Raw genomic sequence first — 19,585 nt, forward strand, 5'->3', positions numbered from 1 at the left:
GGCAAGTGTGATTATGACCCATGTGATGGACATGCCAAGTAAAATACATGTTTTACAATGGCATCCAACATTGTAGATTTAGGTTTCAGAGTTTAACTCACCAAGATTATCAATCCCTCTCTTCCTATGTTTAGAGTTTTATACCATAGAAGGTTGGTTAAAGATCATAGATACCCAAGATTTAGGAACTTCTCGAAAGCACACACAATATCTAAAACATGTCATTGTTATAGATGATGTAAATGAATAAACTGCAATGGATTGGGTGAGGTCACAAAATGGAGACCTTGGTTCAATATGAGAAGATGAGCATATGATAACACAAGACAATGTCACATGTTTGAATCTCATGTCCTAATAAAACTAACATCATAAGCTAAGGAATAAGAAATAAATGTGATATGATAAAATTACTTGATAACCATGAATTCTATAGAGATTCCTAGGATCAATGTATGTATGCTAAATAAACTTATGTAACATGTATAATTAGGACCTAAATGATGAACATAGTAGGCAAAATACTCCTTCAAATCAACATCTACCTTAAGAATTTAGGGTTTAGAACTAAAATCACTAAAATGACCAAGATCCCTCCTCTGTGTTAAAGTATAGCTTCAGTCATATTGATTTGATATGATATACATTATTGTTATTAGTAAATCATCATTCACTATATATACTTATCCATGTTAAATCATTTATATTATTGTAATATATATATATATATATATATATATATATATATATATATAGTTATTTATATTACTAATATATTAATATGTTAACTAGTGATAATTAATTGTAGAGTCATGTCTCCTCCTCTCTTATTTATAAGCTTTCATATGAATTTGGAACACAATCAATAAAATGACAGCTGTTAGTACATTTGAAGTGATCCTAGAAATCAACATGGCATTAGAGCTAGGCTGCAAATGTAAGAACACTGTGAAACGTGCGATGAATACCAAGAAGAAATTATGACAAATTATGAGAGAAATATGTGTGGGTGTGTGTGTGTGTGAAGGAAATCAATGCGTATAGTTAAGTCTCGACACAAATGGCTATATTGTAAAGGAATATGAATTCAACTTTCCTATAGGGGACCAAACCAAACTGTGAATAGTCAGCCCTTACAAGAATATGAAATCACTGACTTGACTCTCCCATGCTTGTTGTTGTAGTCATGGAGCTCTAGTTTAGGTCTCTGTTATGTAGATGGAGAGTGTGCGACTACTTGTATTCGACCATTCAAGGTCTCCCTTAGAGGTGGAGTTGGTTTTTTGTTAAGATCCTTACTATTGTCCTCTCTCGAGGTGGAGACATTTTGGGGTCTTGAGGTCTCTCAAAGATGAGAGTGTTGGCCCTCTCTTGGATCCAACCTAGCAATTATCGTGCAATGTTTAGGTTTGGTAATCAATGTGGCCCACTCATGTTGTGGGTTGTTTGTATGATGACTACTATGTTGTAAGTAGTCTTTTGATTGTGTTCTATTAATGATTTGTTTGGTCACTATGTTGTAAATGGCCATTTGTAACCTATTCATCTGTAGCCTTTTTGAAACCTTTGATTCTTAGAGTGTGCACCTAGTACTGCTCCTTTTAATAATAAAACATCTACTTGAATGTTTTTGCTAATTCAAATACATCTCCACATTAAATATATATGATATTGACTATTAGTAATCAAGTACACATTCATGTTACAAATTGAGAAAATAAGAAAGACACAATCATATAAAAACAATGAGAAATAAAAAAAGTCTCAAATTATTTAAATGTGAGCCGAACTTTTGGGTAAACCAAACACTACCTACACACAATAAATCCAATTAAATAACCGGCAACAACAACTGTTTCGACTGAAACGAAGTTCATCTGAAGCAAATGGTTTAAAAAAGTCAATTCTTGAGGCCGAAAACACATGACACAGAGTCTCGGACAAGCAGGTAGTTTATCCGACGCTTTGACAGCTCCGCCACTGAGCGGAGCATTCGAGGCACATTTCTCCCTTCACCTCGCATATCTTCCTCGCAACTTCGGAGCCATACATGCAATCATCAATTTCAATCAACAAACATAAAAGAACATCCTCACACCTCAGCCAGCAAAAGTGAAAAGAAAAACTCTTTTTTCTTTCCGATTCTTCTCTGCCTTTTGGTTTGCAGAGGTGGTGAGTTCGAACCCACTCAATCGAAAATGCAGGCGATTCAATGCTCTCTTTCTTCTCCTTCTGGTCTTACTAGCAATTCAAAGGCCAAGGCTCATCTCGGCATTTGCAATGGTGTCGTAGGGCCTGCGCAGCTGTCTTTTTGCGGCCTTCGTAAGGAGGCTTTGGGAGTTGAAGGAAGAAGGGCTTTGTCGACGGAACATTTTGTTTCGTTGCGAAAGCAGCTGAGAAGAGCGGGATCGCAGAGGAGGATTAAGATTTCTGCTGCTGCTTCGGATAACGGAGGTGCTGTTTCTGCGCCCTTTGATTACGATGTTGTTATTATTGGTGCTGGCGTTGGAGGACACGGCGCTGCTCTTCACGCTGTTGAAAAGGTACTTTTGGGCGTATGATTTTTTCATAAACTTTCAATTGCTATATGTTCTCTCAGGAAAGTGAATTTTTAATGGCTGGGGAATCGTAGTCCTTCGACTTTTAAAATTGAAGTCCCAAGGAAAAAGCGTTAAGCAAATCAAATTAATACAAATAATGTAATAGAAAATGCAGAGAGAGAAAAATTTGCGAGAGAAATGGTTTTTGTTTACGAAAATTTGGACCTCTAAAACCCTGTTACTTGGACAGATACTTTGATCTGATTGTATTTAATTTCAAAATGTCTTTTCGAAGCTTTGTGTGGCTATCCCGATTGAAGAGTTCACGATCCATGATTAGAGTTCACGATCCATGATTCGAGATATAAGTATAAGCATGCCTTACAGCATCCACCAACCAAATCAGCGAAAGTAGACGTTATGTCACTGTACTTAAATAACTCTGGTTGGAGTATGAGGCATAAATAACTAGAATACACATCCTATCATGAAGTGTAAATTGATAAATTACACATCTAATAATTGATGTTTATAATGAAATCAATAAGATGAGGCATTAATTCTTTTCCTCGTACATCATTTTTTCCGATTTTCCTCGGCACGCGAATACTGAGTTTCGTAGTGGGGCTTTTATATTCTCGATGCACTTTTTTTCCCTCCTTAAATCGGTCACTGTTTAACCTGTTTGAAGATGTGGGGCAAAAGAAAACTATTGTGTTTTCTAGTTTTGAAGATGTCTTACAAAGATGATGCTTTTATTCTTGAGGTACTGCAATAATTAAAAGCGTCAAGAGTATCTCTTTAACCTTCAACTTTGGAACTTCATTTTTTAGATGTTTAAAAAAATGATCAGATCTACATTTGATTATTTTTGAGATGATAATGTAGTCGTGTATATTTGGTCTTATTATTTGTACATATTAATTAAATGTGAGACATTTATTTAGCTACTTCGAATATTTCTTCAAGGATATATGATATATAGTTGAATTTGTCCATTGCTCTAATGTTCTAACGTTATGGTAGATTTCAATTAGAAAAAGGAATTTATGTTTTAAAATTCATTTCTGTGCATATTTTTCTAAAGCCGAAGGCATTATGTAGTTGTTTTGTTCATCTGATTCAACATCCTGTTGAAAGGCAACACAGGCTTTCCTTTACCAAAAAATCATAAGTGTGGAGTGTTAATTTTGGGATGCACTTGTTTTGGAATTCAATCAACAATCTTTTCTTCAACTCTCTCCCATTCTTATGCTTGTGGTATATATTTTTGGTATAAAGTTTAATTTGATGTAACTTTTCAATGGCTCTTTCATAGTTCTTTCTTCTTCAATATTGGATTTCGGGATCAGACCTTTTCAAATAAAAAAATCAATCCAGAGTTCTAGATCTTGATGTTTGTTCTCATTATAAATCTTAAATGTCAATTTATTTCAGGGGATACTATGATGAGTTAAGGGCTTTGTTATGTGCCATATTCTATTTTTAAATTGGTGGTTTTGTGTAATTTGGTTTAAGATTTGAGGTGATATGGAGTAATGTGTTTTAAACCATTGTTTTTCAAAATTAGTTTCTTAAAGTCTAAGTTCTTGAGATGATGGATACATCTATCACTCAATAAATACTATATTTAACTTGTTTGAAGAGGAAAGGGATTGATGTATAAATTTGTCTTATTGGTGATGTTCTAGTTTGGGTTTTAAGAGTTTTTATGTTTTAGTTTCCTTTTGTTCCATTTGCAACTGCGGAGACTTGAAAATCTCATTTTGTAATATGTGAAATTTGTTTTTTTAGATAACATGAAGCAATTTCTTTGTTGATTGATAAGTTATTCTTCTAGGGTGACCTTTTTGCTTAGATGTCATGACTAAAGGATATCTTTTATGTCAAATTCAGCTAGTTCTCGCACTTGGTCTCATCCATTGGGTAAGCCACACTTGGAATTGCATGCAGCAACCTGCCTGAGTAAAATTTCAGCTTTTAAATTTTTAATAATCTTGTAGGGATTTGAATGCCAGTCCCCAGTATGAAAGCCTTGATGAGTTACCATTTGAGGCTATCACCTTTGACATATAACACGAAGTGTATTAAAAAATGTTCTGTTCTCGTAATTCTTATCATATAAGAGCACTTTTGTGTCAAATTCAGCTACTTTTTGCACGTGGCCTCTTCCATTGAGTAAGCCACACTTAGAATTGCATACAGCAGTCTGCCTGAGTGAAAATTCAACATTTAAACAATTTATATGTCTCGTAGGGATTTGAACACCAGTGCCTAGTATCAAAGCCTTGATGATTTATCATTTGAGGCCACCCTTTTGACATATAACACAAGTGTATTTGAATTTTTTTTTATTTATGTAATTCATATTATATAGGTTCACCTTTTGGACTGTTTTGAAGACCTGTCTTGAGGAAGAGAAGAATTTGTAGTTACCATATAATATTTGCATTTTTCATTTGTTCAATCACAAAAAATTATGAATTTCTGAATTGCTTTGAAGATCTTTCTCAAGGAGCAAAGGAATTTATGTTCATCTTGTTTTAGATACATAGTGTGAGTTGATCTATTGGCCATTATTAAGGTTCCCTTTAAAAAATTCTTGTTTCATTGAAACATTAAGGGTTGGAGTTAATATATTGATTGTATGTTTTGATGTGCGGTATAATTAAACCCATTAATAGATTTAGCTTGAATAGACCCACATAAAAGTTCAACAGAGAACAGCAAATTAATGAACCAAAACACTGATACTAGTTCCACCAGTATTGCCAACCTTCCAATTTAGTAATAAGATAATACGAATATCAATTTTCAAAAGAGATGTGACTGTAACACTTCACACAACCCTATCTTGATAAGAATTTGACTTGTATGTACCTCAATTCAATTTCTTGCTGCAGAGATAACAAGGATTTGTGACTATAATACATATATATATATATATATTCCCACACTTTTTGTTTCACAACACCCTTTATTGTATCCAAACAAATTTAACACTTTATGTTTAGTCCCTTCATGGGTTACTCTGTTTTCACAATTTTCCCACCAATCTACACTGTGTTTATGAAGGTTTCAATCCTTGGACTTTACACAGACTTCGGTAACCTAATTTGAATCACAAAATAATTAATACACTTTCTTCAACACCCTCGACTATCACAGGAACTCATGACCAAAGTTGATCAGGCTTGGCATGGTTCGACTGGAATGATTCAAAGGGGTTGGTACAGTGAACAATACTTTGGACGTTCTGAATATAAGGTTACAGACTTCTTACATTCTCCATTCACTTTCTAATGTACTTTTCCCCTTTCATTCTGAATTATCTACTGTATCAAACTTTGCATCGATCCTTAGTAGACGTGTTCTGTTTCACAGCACTGCAGTGGTTCCTCATCTAAACTTTTGTTTGACTCACAACTAATCTAACTTAGACTCCGAATTTGTTCTGGATCTGTGCAACGTGCTGATTAAGCATCGACTGAGAAGCAAGATTTAATACTTCCCACGGCTCCGAGTGTTGGGTGTATTAAAGCATTTTGCCCTAACTCGTTTTCCTTTCATTGGCATGGTAGATTCCAAGAAGGAGCCACGAGTTAGGGTAATAGGTTCATAATCGGCCAACACACGGTTTTAGAATTCGAACAGCAAAAAAAAACAAAGCTTGATTGAAGGATTCGTAGTCACAAAACTTTACAGTATATGATTACTAACTTCATACAAATGACTGTATTGATAAAAATATATTTTGCAAAACTTTAATTAATTGTCAGTACCCGAACTGTGGACACATTTGATCTGTTACAACACTGAATGAATCTGTAAACAAATGGAAGGAAAATGTACTCAGAACTTTGCTTTCAGTATTATTCAACTTTTTTTTTTCACTTCAACAGTCTCCGTCTCAATCCCCTGGATTGGACAAATAAATAAAAGGTAAATTAGATGCAAACGGTCCCAACTGTAACAGTTGGATAAAACTGATTGCTTTCAAAACTCCCATTAACAAATAGCCACTGAATCATTCAAAACAAACAACCGAACTTAAAACATAAACCCAAACTAAAACAAAACTTAAACAAGATTCTTGTGGACTAAGATGCCACAGCTTATAGACACACTGTTGGTCATCATGACCACACAAAAGAGTAACTTAGAAAACAGAGACCACAGATCCATGTGGTTTTATGACAATTAAAATTTGACACAACCTAAACAAAACTTAGAAAATTATTTGCCGTAGGTGCCCTGCACCAGAAAGGGTTGGTATTTATGTTGGAAGTTGTTTCGTGTGCATATTTTTCTTTAAAAATGAGGCTTTAATTGATTTATTGAAGCGCTAACACAAGAGGGAGTCGCTTTATGTGAGTGTTGTTCCCATAAGTTGTTTTAGTTAGTGAGTTATTTTGATGGCTTGAGTCACTGAGGAAAATATTTTATATGTAAATTTTAAACGTATTCATTCATGCAATTCTCATAAATGAGGCAATTAACCATGTTGAACATATGGCTTGAGGAGAAAAGGAATAGATGTTGAAAGGCAATTAACCATGTTGAACAGATAGCTGGAGGAGAAAAGGAATTGATGCTGAAATTTGCTGATTCACCAATATTATTTGAGTTGCCATGTGTCATTTTTTTCTAAATTCCATTTATGAAAACTTCAAGTTTGGGATAATCTGGTGAAAAAGTATTTTTTATGTCCTATTATTGAAAAGTTTTGGATTTATTATTAGAATAAGGAATTATTTAAGATGTGATGCACTACATAGTTTGGTTGACTAATGGAGCCAATCAAATGTTAAAATTTGTCCATTTTTTTGGTTTTATTGTAGATACTCGGTATTGTTTGACTATTTTGAAGATCTGGCAGATAGATAAGGGAATTAATGTTTGCATTTTTTCATTAATGTAATTTTACTAGTCAATTTCAATTCAACAGGAAACATTAACTTTTCAAATAATAAGATGATTACTTTTTTGGTATTTATGATTATTGATCTATCTTGAATATTGGACTGCAAGAGGAAACAAATTATGCATAAATTTTTAATTCCCCAATACTATCTGAGATTACAGTCATCGCTTAGATGTTCGGAATATTTGGCTCAAGAAGGAAACAATTATCAAGACGAACTTTAAAAAATGGCAACTGTAGAAAAGTTATGTTCTTAATGAAATGTGAAAATTGTGTATCAGCTTTTGTTACCTCTGATTTATCTGGCTCAGGAGAAGGAAAAAGTTTGATATACAGAACTGTAATACGAACTGTAGTTTGAGCTTTTTTTGCTTTTGAAAAAATGTAGTTGAAAATTTCTGGAACATGTGCAGGGTCTCAAGACTGCCATTATTGAAGGAGATGTTGTTGGAGGAACTTGTGTCAACAGAGGTTGTGTTCCATCTAAAGCACTTCTTGCTGTGAGTGGGCGCATGCGTGAACTTCAAAGTGAACACCACTTGAAGGCAATGGGAATACAGGTTTGCATATTTATTGTTGGTTTTGCAAAATCTGAAATTAAAATTAAAGAATTCAACTTGTCTAGACCATTTGGTAGAAATTAATTTTAAAGTCCAAAATAGATGGATTAAAATGATACCATGATAAAGCAGGCTTGAGTATTTTTTTGATCGGTAATCGTTTTTGACTGGAGCTTTCAACCAGTGGGGTCACATTTAGGGGACCCATCCCCATGGTGAGATGTGACAAGCCGAAGCATTGACACCTCCTAGATTTGACAAGCTCTATTATATTCTCCCTCTCGATACTCCTTGTCACTCCAATCGACAATCAAATCTCCTTATCTCTCTAAGTCCAAGCACCACCTCATCTCTTCAAAACTTCTTGTCCCTCCACTGCTCAGATCACCCTTATCTCTCCATCCAAACATCGCCATGACCAGAACACCTTATCACTCCACAGGGCATGAGCAACTCTACGGATCATCCACCTTGTCTCTCCTACTGTCATGTTGACAACACCTTATCACTCCGTAATGCGGGCAAGCAAGACATCTTCTCACCTCCAGGCAATGCAACTCCTGGGCAATCCTTGGTCAAGGCACGCTGATAACATCACCATGTCAGTACAGATGGAATTGCTGTCCACTAGTTGTCATGTGAGAACCATCAACAGTCCGTAGAAAAATCTCGCTCTGGTTGATCATACACTCTGAGGAACTTGTAAACTGTTGTTTGGTCTCGGTTGGGCTGGGATCAAACTTGTAACTTCCCCATTAACAGGTTTGTGACACATTGTTACGCTATGGGGTGAACCCCAGAGTAGGTTTATGTTTTTTTAGTGATTAACTTTTATAAAAAGGATGAAGTAAAGTTGGTGCCCATGGTTAAAGAAATATAGGTCTTCTTAATGACGAACTATTCCAAAATAGATGAAGTAAAGCTGGTGGCCATAGTTAAAGTCTTAAAGAAATGTAAAGTTTTCTTATCAACTAACTAAAAGTAGTTGTTTTAGAAAAGCAATTGATATGCATGTTGCTGTGTTTTATAATTACGTGACATTTTAGAGGAGCACGAAGGAAAAAGACAAGAAGAGTTAAGGATGACTGCCTTTTTGTTATTCAATAGTGGGGTTGGACCCCTTCTTCATATATTATCATGTGGTCAACACCTCTGTTTTGTGTGGTACACAGCTGAGACTTAACTTGGAGCATTTTCCTTATTGTACAAAATTCCCATAATACCATTTGTTGTCTTTAATTCTTTTAATAGCCAATTTGGCTTCACATTTTTGCATATGATGAAGTTGTCACTGGTTATAATTTGAATAGCACAACTAAAATGTCTCTAAGAGCACATCATTAATAGCTTAAAACTCCCCGAGCAACCTTTCTTTGAGAAAATCTATATCTGCATAGGTCATTTTTCAGATATTATATATTTTCAAAATGGCCCTAATTTTGATGGTGAGGTGTGGTGAACCTGTTTCCTATTTGAACCTAACAAATTTGAGCAATTATGGCTGGGAATGTTGTTTATTCACGCAACAGCAGACATAATGTTCTGTCACGGGCCTCATGCACACTCCTTATGCCATGGAGGGCCGGCTTAGATGGTAATATAACATTTATTATTGTGCATAGCTTCTGGTATCAACTGTGTGAGTTTATCATAGCTTTTGGTATAACAATTACTTAGAAATATGTTTTTATGATTGAAACATGATGTTGGTTATTTTTTTTTGCTCTCATATTTCTAGTTTTAAATGGTTGTTGACAAATAAAATGCATTCAATTTTAACATTTAATATTCTGTTTTCAAGTGGAGTACTTTGCTTAGGGTGGAAATTTATATTATGGTATAAACTTTAAAATTGTTGTATGTAATGAAAAAACATGTGCTATATGATTTCAATGCTCATTTTTGTTTCATTTACTATTTTTGATTTTTTGTCAAGCAAAACAACTATGAGCTGAATATTGAGTAAATTTTGGCATCAGGTGGCTGCGGCAGGGTATGACAGGCAGTCTGTTTCAGATCATGCAAACAATCTGGCATCAAAAATCAGAGGAAATTTGACAAACTCGATGAAATCTCTTGGCGTAGACATCTTAACAGGAGTTGGGACTGTCTTGGTAAGTTTACTTTGCCATTTGTCCTGAAATGATTCAATGGTAACAAATTTCAGGGACAACTTAACATTTCTTGCTGAGAATATTGTTCAAAGCAAAATAAGCAATATAATATAAATAGTTTACATGCATTGTATATTTTGGGTCACACATACAAGCCTCTTAATAGCTTCAGTACGTGCTGGAACCATATGTATCTAGTGTTATACAAAGACAATTTCATTTGGGAGGCCTGGATTTATTTTTAGCAGAAAATCCAGGGCAACCCACGGTTAGCAAGTTTACTGTGCAATTAGGCAAAGATATATCATTTCATTATGTCTCTTGTAGTAGCAGCAAATACTAGGGCAAATGCCCAATAAAGTGCACTTCCTTTGGTTACTAGCATAGGGCAAACCTTCTTGTGACCTACTAAATCTTATCATGATCTCTTTATCCCTTTCCATGTAGATGGCAGCTTAGGGTCACCAATGCAGGGGTCATTTTAAGTTTTAATGCTCATACAGGCATGCACTAAAACTGTCACTTAACAGCTATTCATTAATTAGGAAAGTGGAGAGTTTGCCAGGATTTAGTAAGTTCTTCAAATACCAAATACAAAAGTGATGAAATATATCATTTCATTATGTCTCTTGTAGTAGCAGCAAATAGTAGGGCAAATGCCCAACAGAGTGCACTTCCTTTGGTTACTAGCATAGGGCAAACCTTCTTGTGACCTACGAAATCTTATCATGATCTCTTTATCCCTTTCCATGTAGATGGCGGCTTAGGGTCACCATTGCAGGGTTGTTTTAAGCTTTAATGCTCACACAGGCATGCACTAAAACTGTCACTTAACAGCTATTCATTAATTGAGAAAGTGGAGAGTTTGCCAGGATTGAGTAAGTTCTTCTAATGCCAAATACAAAAGTGATGAAATATGTCATTTCATTATGTCTCTTGTAGTAGCAGCAAATATTAGGGCAAATGCCCAATAGAGTGCACTTCCTTTGGTTACTAGCATAGGGCAAACCTTCTCATGACCTACTAAATCTTATCATGATCTCTTTATCCCTTTCCATGTAGATGGCAGCTTAGGGTCACCAATGCACTAAAACTGTCACTTAACAGCTATTCATTAATTGGGAAAGTGGAGAGTTTGCCAGGATTTAGTAAGTTCTACTAATGTCAAATACGTAAGTGATGAAATATATAATTTCATTATGTCTCTTGTAGTAGCAGCAAATACAAGGGCAAATGCCCAATAGAGTGCACTTCCTTTGGTTACTAGCATAGGGAAAACCTTCTTGTGACCTACTAAATCTTATCATGATCTCTTTATTCCTTTCCATGTAGATGGCAACTTAGGGTCATCAATGCAGGGGTCATTTTAAGCTTTAACGCTCACAGAGGCATGGACTAAAACTGTCACTTAACAGCTTTTCATTAGTTGTGAAAGTGGAGAGTTAGCCAGGATTTAGTAAGTTCTTCAAATACCAAATACAAAAGTGAGAAATATAAGGCTACACAGTTTTAATATTTTTTTTTCACCCTTTCATGTGGCTGATAGGCTGATAACCATAATTGAAAATCTCACCAATATACCATAAATATTGCAGATTTGCTGGTTTTTGTGGGAGTCAATATTATTGCTCCATATATTGGAAGTGATATTTGGAAAAACTTGCTGCCTTTTTTACTGTATTTATCGTTGAAAATGCAGCAATATTTTCTCAAAAACACGGTGATTAATACATAGTAATTTAATCCAAACACGGTGGGAGGTGATTTGACAGAGAATCTCCTTTAGAAAACATACATAGGAGAGAGCAGTTGAGAGGAAATTGGAGCTGGCCTCAACATGACAATGTGATGTGAATATTCTGGGCACAGAAAATTCTTTCTTCCTAGCAGGTTCTTCTGCCCTGAAGCTGTGCAACTTGGCAGTTTCCCATTATTTTATTTTTCTTCCATTCATCCTTTGAAATCTTTCTACACCTCCTCTTATGTTGTTGCTATCTTTGTTGGGGAACACTGGAACATTTTGGAGGAGCGTGAATGAGATAAGGTAATCACATATCGAGATTGAGATTTATGATCACAATTTACAGCCAAAACGCACAAACACAAGCACAGAAAAAATATTTTTTGCTGACGAATTTCTGAAATGTGAAATCGAGCAGCCCTGGAAATTTCTTTAAAAGTGAAACTTTTGGAGAGAAACTATATGACAAACATATACACATACGCATACGCATACACATACACATACACATACACATATACATACACGTGGTCAAGACACATACATGTGGCCAATATGATTCTTTCTTTGAATTTATATTTCTCAAGTTTTTTAAATGGACATCTTGTAAAATAGATGAACTCTAAGGTCCCCACAAAAATAAATCTCTAGGTTTAATAGATATTAAAGCAATAATAGTTGATTAATCAAATTTAAATAAATGTTAATCTACTTTTATAAATCAACTTGAAATTCAGTAAAGGTTCAAATTGTTTATTTCTTTCTTTGTGGATGATAAATTATTACTATAGAAGATTGTTGTAACACCTGGTTTTCCCAGGTCTAAATTAACATCTAACATACTCAAAGAATACAATTAGTACTTTGTTTCATAGGGAGACAGTTATATCATTTCATGTTCATGTGAATAAGATTTACCGTTGAAAATCAGTTAGACAAAATTTCTTAACTTAAAAACTTGAAGTACCATCAAATGAAATTATTACAGAAATTGAAAACTACATACCTCGGAAAATTGAGATTGAAATCAACTAGGGATGCTCTTGCAACCACCCGGGTTAGTCCAAAAATACCTCTATAACATTACCACAAAACGACTTCTACCCAATATTGCTAAACCAAAATCAAATGACGATTACCATTAAATACCATTATATAAAATTAGGGCATCTCATACCACTGTATCAATTAGGGCATTGTTTAACTTCGGTTCATTTAGGGCTTCTGATACTGCTATCTCACTTAGGGCTTCCGCTACCACGGATTCAACTAGGGCTTCCAATACCACGGATTCAATTAGAGCTTCTAATACCACTGATTCAAATAGGGCTTCCGCAACCACGGATTCAATTAGGGATTTTGATACCGCTGTATCCTTTAGGGTTCCAGTCATCTATCAATCAATTAGGGCTTCAGATTCCTTTCCTTCCGATTATTTAACTGTGATAGTAACTCAGGATTAGAACATATACTTATATTCAATATTCATATAAATGAAAAGTAATCCATAAAATCTCTCTTGCATCTAGGTGAAATAATGAAATAACTCAATTAATCTTACCTTCTTGCATATTAATCATAGAAGTGATAATACTTGCTTCCAACAACCAATTGAATGTATGACTTATCTTTGTTTGGTGCACGTTCGGTAACTTGTGGAGAGAGGAAACATTGACAGGGGCTTAACCACCCAACCTCGGACCACAACTTATTCCCTCACGATCTCTAATGAGAAAGGCCCTCCGTACTTGGAACAGACAGTGGACATCTTGCCATCCACCGGGCTTCCTGTTAATTAACTCACCATATGACTTGGTAGCAGGAGATTACATGATAGGATTATGCATGAGCTATTAATTATTCATATTTAAAGTGATAAACATTATTATGTCATATCTGATATTGACTCATATTATAGATGATTCTTTTCTCACACCTCATCACCCATCTTCTTGGCTACACAATTGGGTGAGTCCTAGGTATATGGAATTCTTAGAGTAGACGACTCTATCAATTATTCAAGAAGATTACATACAACCAACATTTTGCATTCTATGATTATGTTCTTTAAAGATCTCAAGTTTGACAACATTCTTGACAACATTCTTCATGAGTGGAGTATGCATGAGCTAAAGTAATGTTTTATGTATTATTTTTATGAATACTGATGTCAACCTCAATTTGCAGGTTCTCTACACCTTCTCACCTTATTTAGGCCTCCAAGCCGGTGATTCCCAGGTGTTATCTTACTATAATTGCCTCATAACACTTCACCTTCTTCACCATATATTGGCATTTTCACCTAGTGAATTCCTTGGTGAATTGGTTTCGATATCTCACTCTTAGTTATTTATATTATATTAGGATGCAATTGATTTCCAACTGGGATGGTAACTTTCTTGCCATTTACCATAAATGTTTCAGAGAAATTCTTCATATTCGGATATTTATATGGACAAAAGAAATTATCGGACTTATGTATAAATCATTGTAACGTTATCACAAAAGGAAAGACGTCAACTGTTCTTGGATTTCAATAGACTTCAAGCATTTATCGTTGTCATAATACCACATAAGGAAACAACAAACTTTGCAATGGAAATATGGCTGACTTATTGTACAGTTCGGGTCTTATTTTCACATGCTAATACTAAGAGAAGACATGATCAGGCTGCCGGCTTAAGGATTGAATTCTGCATTCATAATATCAAAAAGGAAAATGTAAATAGTTGCACAAATTAAATCAGATATCTTATGTGACTCTCTGTCACCGAATTCTGAGAAGAGCTTGCGCTTGAATAAATCTGCCTAATCTGCTTTGTGACCTGCGGAAGATAGTATTGATTTGAATTGAAGCAGAATATTATTTGAACAGGGTTCAGTCACTATAATGATAGCTAACAGGGAACTCGATTGCTAAGGAATTAGAGAAGCCGAAGGAAAATGATCATATGCCTCAAATTATTTTGGGGGTCTAAGAAATAAGCATAGTTTGACTTTACGGCTTCCATCCGTTAAAAGAAACCATTCAAAAGACTCTCAAATCGATTTAAAGAATAAAACGAAAGGAGGAGGAAAAGAAAGAAAGAAAGAAGATGAAAGGTTTTATTATAAATATTAAAATCTAATATGTACAAGCAAGATCACTTAATTAATTATTAAATTATAATGGTGTTAAATCATTTATTCATATATGAACGTTTATAAATATTAATTAAAATAATATGATGAAAGATATATTAAAATCCTTTGAGATACTTTTATATTTAACCCAATTAATTTAATTAAATTATCAAATAACTCATGCGAGTTCCGCAAATGTATTCTGTTTCAAATTGCTAGGTCCTTTACCCGTCTGCCCAGTGATGGTGATGCCTTGCCTAATTCTTTTCTAACAATGCTTCCATCCTTTGACATGTTTCTTGCAAGGAAGTTCTCCATAATTAAATTATAAATTATTTAATCATAAATAATCATAACGATTAACCTTCAACTCAATTCCATGAGTTTGTGATTAATGATCAACTAACATGTCATCTTCACTTGAAATCACAACGACTAACTATCTTACCATTTTGCCAGATTATAACAAATTAAACTGCCGACTGACTCCATGCAAACCTCAACGGTTATATTTCAAGTTAGGTAAAAAATTGGAATGTAACAATGGTATTATAATTGTTAATATTTAATTTTTAAATTTTAGAATGAAACTTTTGTTATGTAATTTGATATACATTTATTTCTATTAGAGTCATCAATACTTGATATTTGCGAAGTATTTAACTGAAAGCTTTGATTAATATATGGTGGATGTCTCAAATCAGTATATGTTCTACAAATTTGGTGTATATTTGTGTTTTGTTGAGAATAATATATAATTTATATATTTTCAAATGTTCAATAAAAGTGTTGATTTATTGCCGAGCCTGAGTTTTTCAACCTTGCTGATAACCATTGGAAGAAGAGCAGAGATGAATCTTTAGGAGGATTACATTTAGTGTCTCCTTTACTTCCACTAGAAATCCTTCCAAGTTTCTTACCTTTAAAAGTGTGTTGGGATCAGTTCTGCATCTTTTATAATTATTTAACCCTAAATGACTCCTCAATGATCTCTCATTATATCTCCATTGTCTGCTAATCTGCTATGCTTGGAAATCTGGTACACAGAAAAACATGCACATCCTTTATTTTTCAGCTACTCTGAAAGGAGAATGACTATGCTAATACATCATAATCTTACATATGCTAATACATCATAATCTTACATTAAAAACCTCGTTCCCCAAATGTTTCTTGAATGGATGTCTATGTAATGAGTTCATAACTTAATATGCATCTTGTTCTTTGGAAGGAAGTAAATTTGCTCATTCTTTAAATAACTTTTTGAACTTTGATGCTTCTCCAAGAAGGGACATCGCACTGCTTTTTCCTTTTAGCATAAGTTAATGAATGCATATTGCATGTCTCATATAGTTCTTACTTTGAATACCATGCACTTCAGGATGATTTGACTTTTTTCTTCCTATGCAAAGTCTGATTTTTGTTCCCAAATATATTGGGCATATATTACATACCACCTTTTAGCTCAGTGATGTATTTTTATGTTTCCTTTTTTGGATCCCATACACTTCAGGATGATTTGGCCTTTTCCTTCCTATGCAAATTCTGATTTTTTTCCCAAACATATTGGATATAGATTCCAAGTTAACTTTATCTCCGCAGTCTGATTCTAAAATGTGTTGGAATCAGATCTGCATATTCTATATTATTTAACCCTATTGGAGAATTTCTTATGCTAACATAGCTTAATCTTGCATTTGAAATCTTTCCACCGAGTCTTGAATGGGTGTCTCTATGATGAGTTCCTATGCATCTTGGCCTTTGGAGGGAAGTAAAACTGCTTTTGTCCTTTGAATAACTTTTCAACTTATTAAGTTTCTCCAAGAAGGGACAGCACTCACTTTTTTCGTATTTGGGTCACATTTGTAAGTTTATAACTGCATAGTGAATTTATCATTATAGTGCTGTTTTTGGAATCCTGCACACTTTAGGATGACTTGGTCCTTTTCTTCCTTTTCAAAGTGTGTTTTTGTTGCCAAATTTATTCTATAAAGATTGCGAGTTCCATTTAGCTTAGTAGAGTGGATCACAGCAATCAACAAGTTCAGGAACTGATTTAATAAGTTAAGTGAGGGTGAGTAGGTACCATGGATAGAGTTATACTGAAAATTCTGGTTGTAACAAATCTCCTTTATGATTGAGGGTTGTTGCCCGGATAATGTTATGAGAGAGAATTAATTAAGTAAATAAATGGAGAGAGAGACAGAGAGAAATTATTTTTCACTATTTCAAGATTTTTTCTCTCCCCATACTTTAACTTCTAGAGAGAAGTTCGGTTTTGAGTTTGGGTTTCTTTCTCTCCTTCAACATTTTCTCTCCCCGTACTACCTCTCTCTATGTACTCAAACTTTTAAAGAGAAGTACGGGTTTGGGTTGCCTTCTCTCAATCAAGATTTTCTCTCGCCACATTCTAAAATTCTCTCTCACTACGTACTTCAACTTTTTAACCTAATCCTAACCCGAACTTTCCAACCCAAACTCCAACTTTAAAACAACCACCGGCTGGAAATCAAATTCACAGATATAATCTTGAAGCCTGGTTTTATTTGTAGGGAAGTGCCAAATGATTCTTTGAGCAACGGTGAACAAGAGATTTTAAAGTCGACCTCCTTCAATCTAAGCGCCAATATCCTACATGCTCGTGCAATGGATTCAAATATCTATTCTATTATTTGCTTATTCTGGCAGGCAAATGAATGACAGAGGGATCTAGGGAAACATTAAGGACTGCTCTGCTACACTATGACCCAGCTTCATCTCATGGCTGCCTTCTTGGTCATTTTAATTCACATGTTTTACCCGTACCCCTCGTATTGATTCGCTAGCTTCTTTTGGTTTCAGTTACAACATCTTCATCAATATACACATACAGTTTGAAGAGAACCATTTGACAAAATATCCGGATGTGAAAATGAAGTGTAGAGCATAGACAAGGCATATAATTTGTTTGGGAACTATAACTTACCTCTCCTGTTGTGGCATGCTAATGGAAGCATGGAGTAGCATGAACTTTTCTTAGCATGTTGGCATTAATATGGTGTTGGCTGCACAAAGCAAGGCAAGTGAAATGTTTTATTAAAGACCCTCCTCATATATCCGCAGGTTGGACATGCCATAAGCAAGCCACGGAAGCTGTTTGGTGTTGCACCAAGAGTGCAGGTTCAAAGGAGTAATTGCAACCCGCAGCATTTCATGATATGATGGACAAGGCATGTGAGCTATTAAATAAATTGTTTTCAAGTCAACAAAGGCACACGCAAGGAAAGTTAGGAGCAGAGTAAGTTTCCGAATGTTTGAGAAAATGTCTTCATTCATCCTGCACGCGGTAAGAAGGGAACTTTGATGCTTAGTGTGGATGTGAACTGTTTGACTAAATATCTTGGAAAGAGATTGTTTCATGCTTGGTTTGCTGGGAGTATTAGAGAGCAAGCCGCGACATCTTATGCAACCTGTACAAGGCATATAAAGCTCCAAATCTGCTGGTATATCTATGAATATGCAGAGTAAAGGAGACAATCTATTTGATATTAATGTTATAGAGAATTTGAATAAGTTTTCACAAACAATGTGACTTTATTTCGCACACAAGGAATATTCAATAAAATGTGGAGCATTATCACAACATTTTGAAGGGGAAATCTACATTGCAGCCCAAGTTTGACCTGTCCCTGCCTCTGGAAAACTATGATGTTAGATATGGTAAAAGCTTGACAAATTAAGTCTGAAGACACGTGATTTGTTCAACCAAATGCCTCAAGCCATGCGTACAGCTTAATGAAGCACAAAGTGTTAAACATAAACCAAGCACATCAATTGTTTGATAGAATGCCAGATCTGAATTTACCCACATTCATCTAGCAAAGCGGCTGACTTGTTTGATAAAACGCCCCAACAATAGGTCATCATTGGATTTGTTCTGTTATAATGTGAATGCTTAATAAGGAAACAAGGAAGATTAATTGGTCAAAGGCCTGCATATACCTAAGAACTTTGAAAAGTAGAAAACATCAATTGAAATGGTTTTCCGAATCAAGTAGTGAACTTGAGCCAGAGAGGGAAAGGCAGGTGAAATGATTGGCATGATACTTTAAGTGAATCTGTATGCCTCGAAGTTAATAATTTCAAAATACGAAGTTGAAGGAACATTTATCAAAGAATTTGGTAAACAATACTATGAGGTATAAATTCCAAGACAAAGAGCCTCCTGTGATATTAACAAGCATGCTTCCCGAGATATCAGATACAAAGATGGGACATATGGAAGTTGTGGACTTTTGGAAGATGATGAGCAGAGAAGATAAATCACCCTTGGCACAACGAACATTGGAAAGTGGTCTAGCCCATGCAGGAGGACATCCACTTGTAGTTCAATGTGCAGAATTAGTTTTGGAATGCATAGAGGCAAAAATCAGCACCGAACTTGGCAGTAAAAAAAGTTCTGATGCTAGCATTATGACGAGATTGAGTAGTCTCTTTGCTGCTTTGGACTCCTGTATTCAAAATTTACTAGGTTACATCATAGAGTTGGATGAAGTCAGAAAGAGACATGATCTATGCAAGCTGAAACTGTAGAGCTTAATCAT

General features: G+C 34.9%; 1 protein-coding gene across 1 annotated transcript in view; it reads left to right on the forward strand.

Annotated features, from left to right (window-relative positions):
- Positions 1–1,863: 1,863 nt before the first annotated feature.
- LOC149580369 (dihydrolipoyl dehydrogenase 2, chloroplastic-like) overlaps positions 1,864–19,585 on the forward strand; it is a 54,155-nt gene continuing 36,433 nt past the window's right edge. Inside the window, exons 1-3 of the mRNA XM_089790492.1 lie at positions 1,864–2,543; positions 7,878–8,024; positions 10,004–10,138. Of these exons, the coding sequence (XP_089646618.1) occupies positions 2,199–2,543; positions 7,878–8,024; positions 10,004–10,138 (627 nt within the window). The 5' untranslated portion in view covers positions 1,864–2,198. The remainder of the gene's footprint in view (positions 2,544–7,877; positions 8,025–10,003; positions 10,139–19,585) is intronic.

Source organism: Cupressus sempervirens, chromosome 1, assembly GCF_028749045.1.
Source record: "Cupressus sempervirens isolate cs-2001-9-10 chromosome 1, ASM2874904v1, whole genome shotgun sequence".
NCBI classification, from domain to species: Eukaryota; Viridiplantae; Streptophyta; class Pinopsida; order Cupressales; family Cupressaceae; genus Cupressus; species Cupressus sempervirens.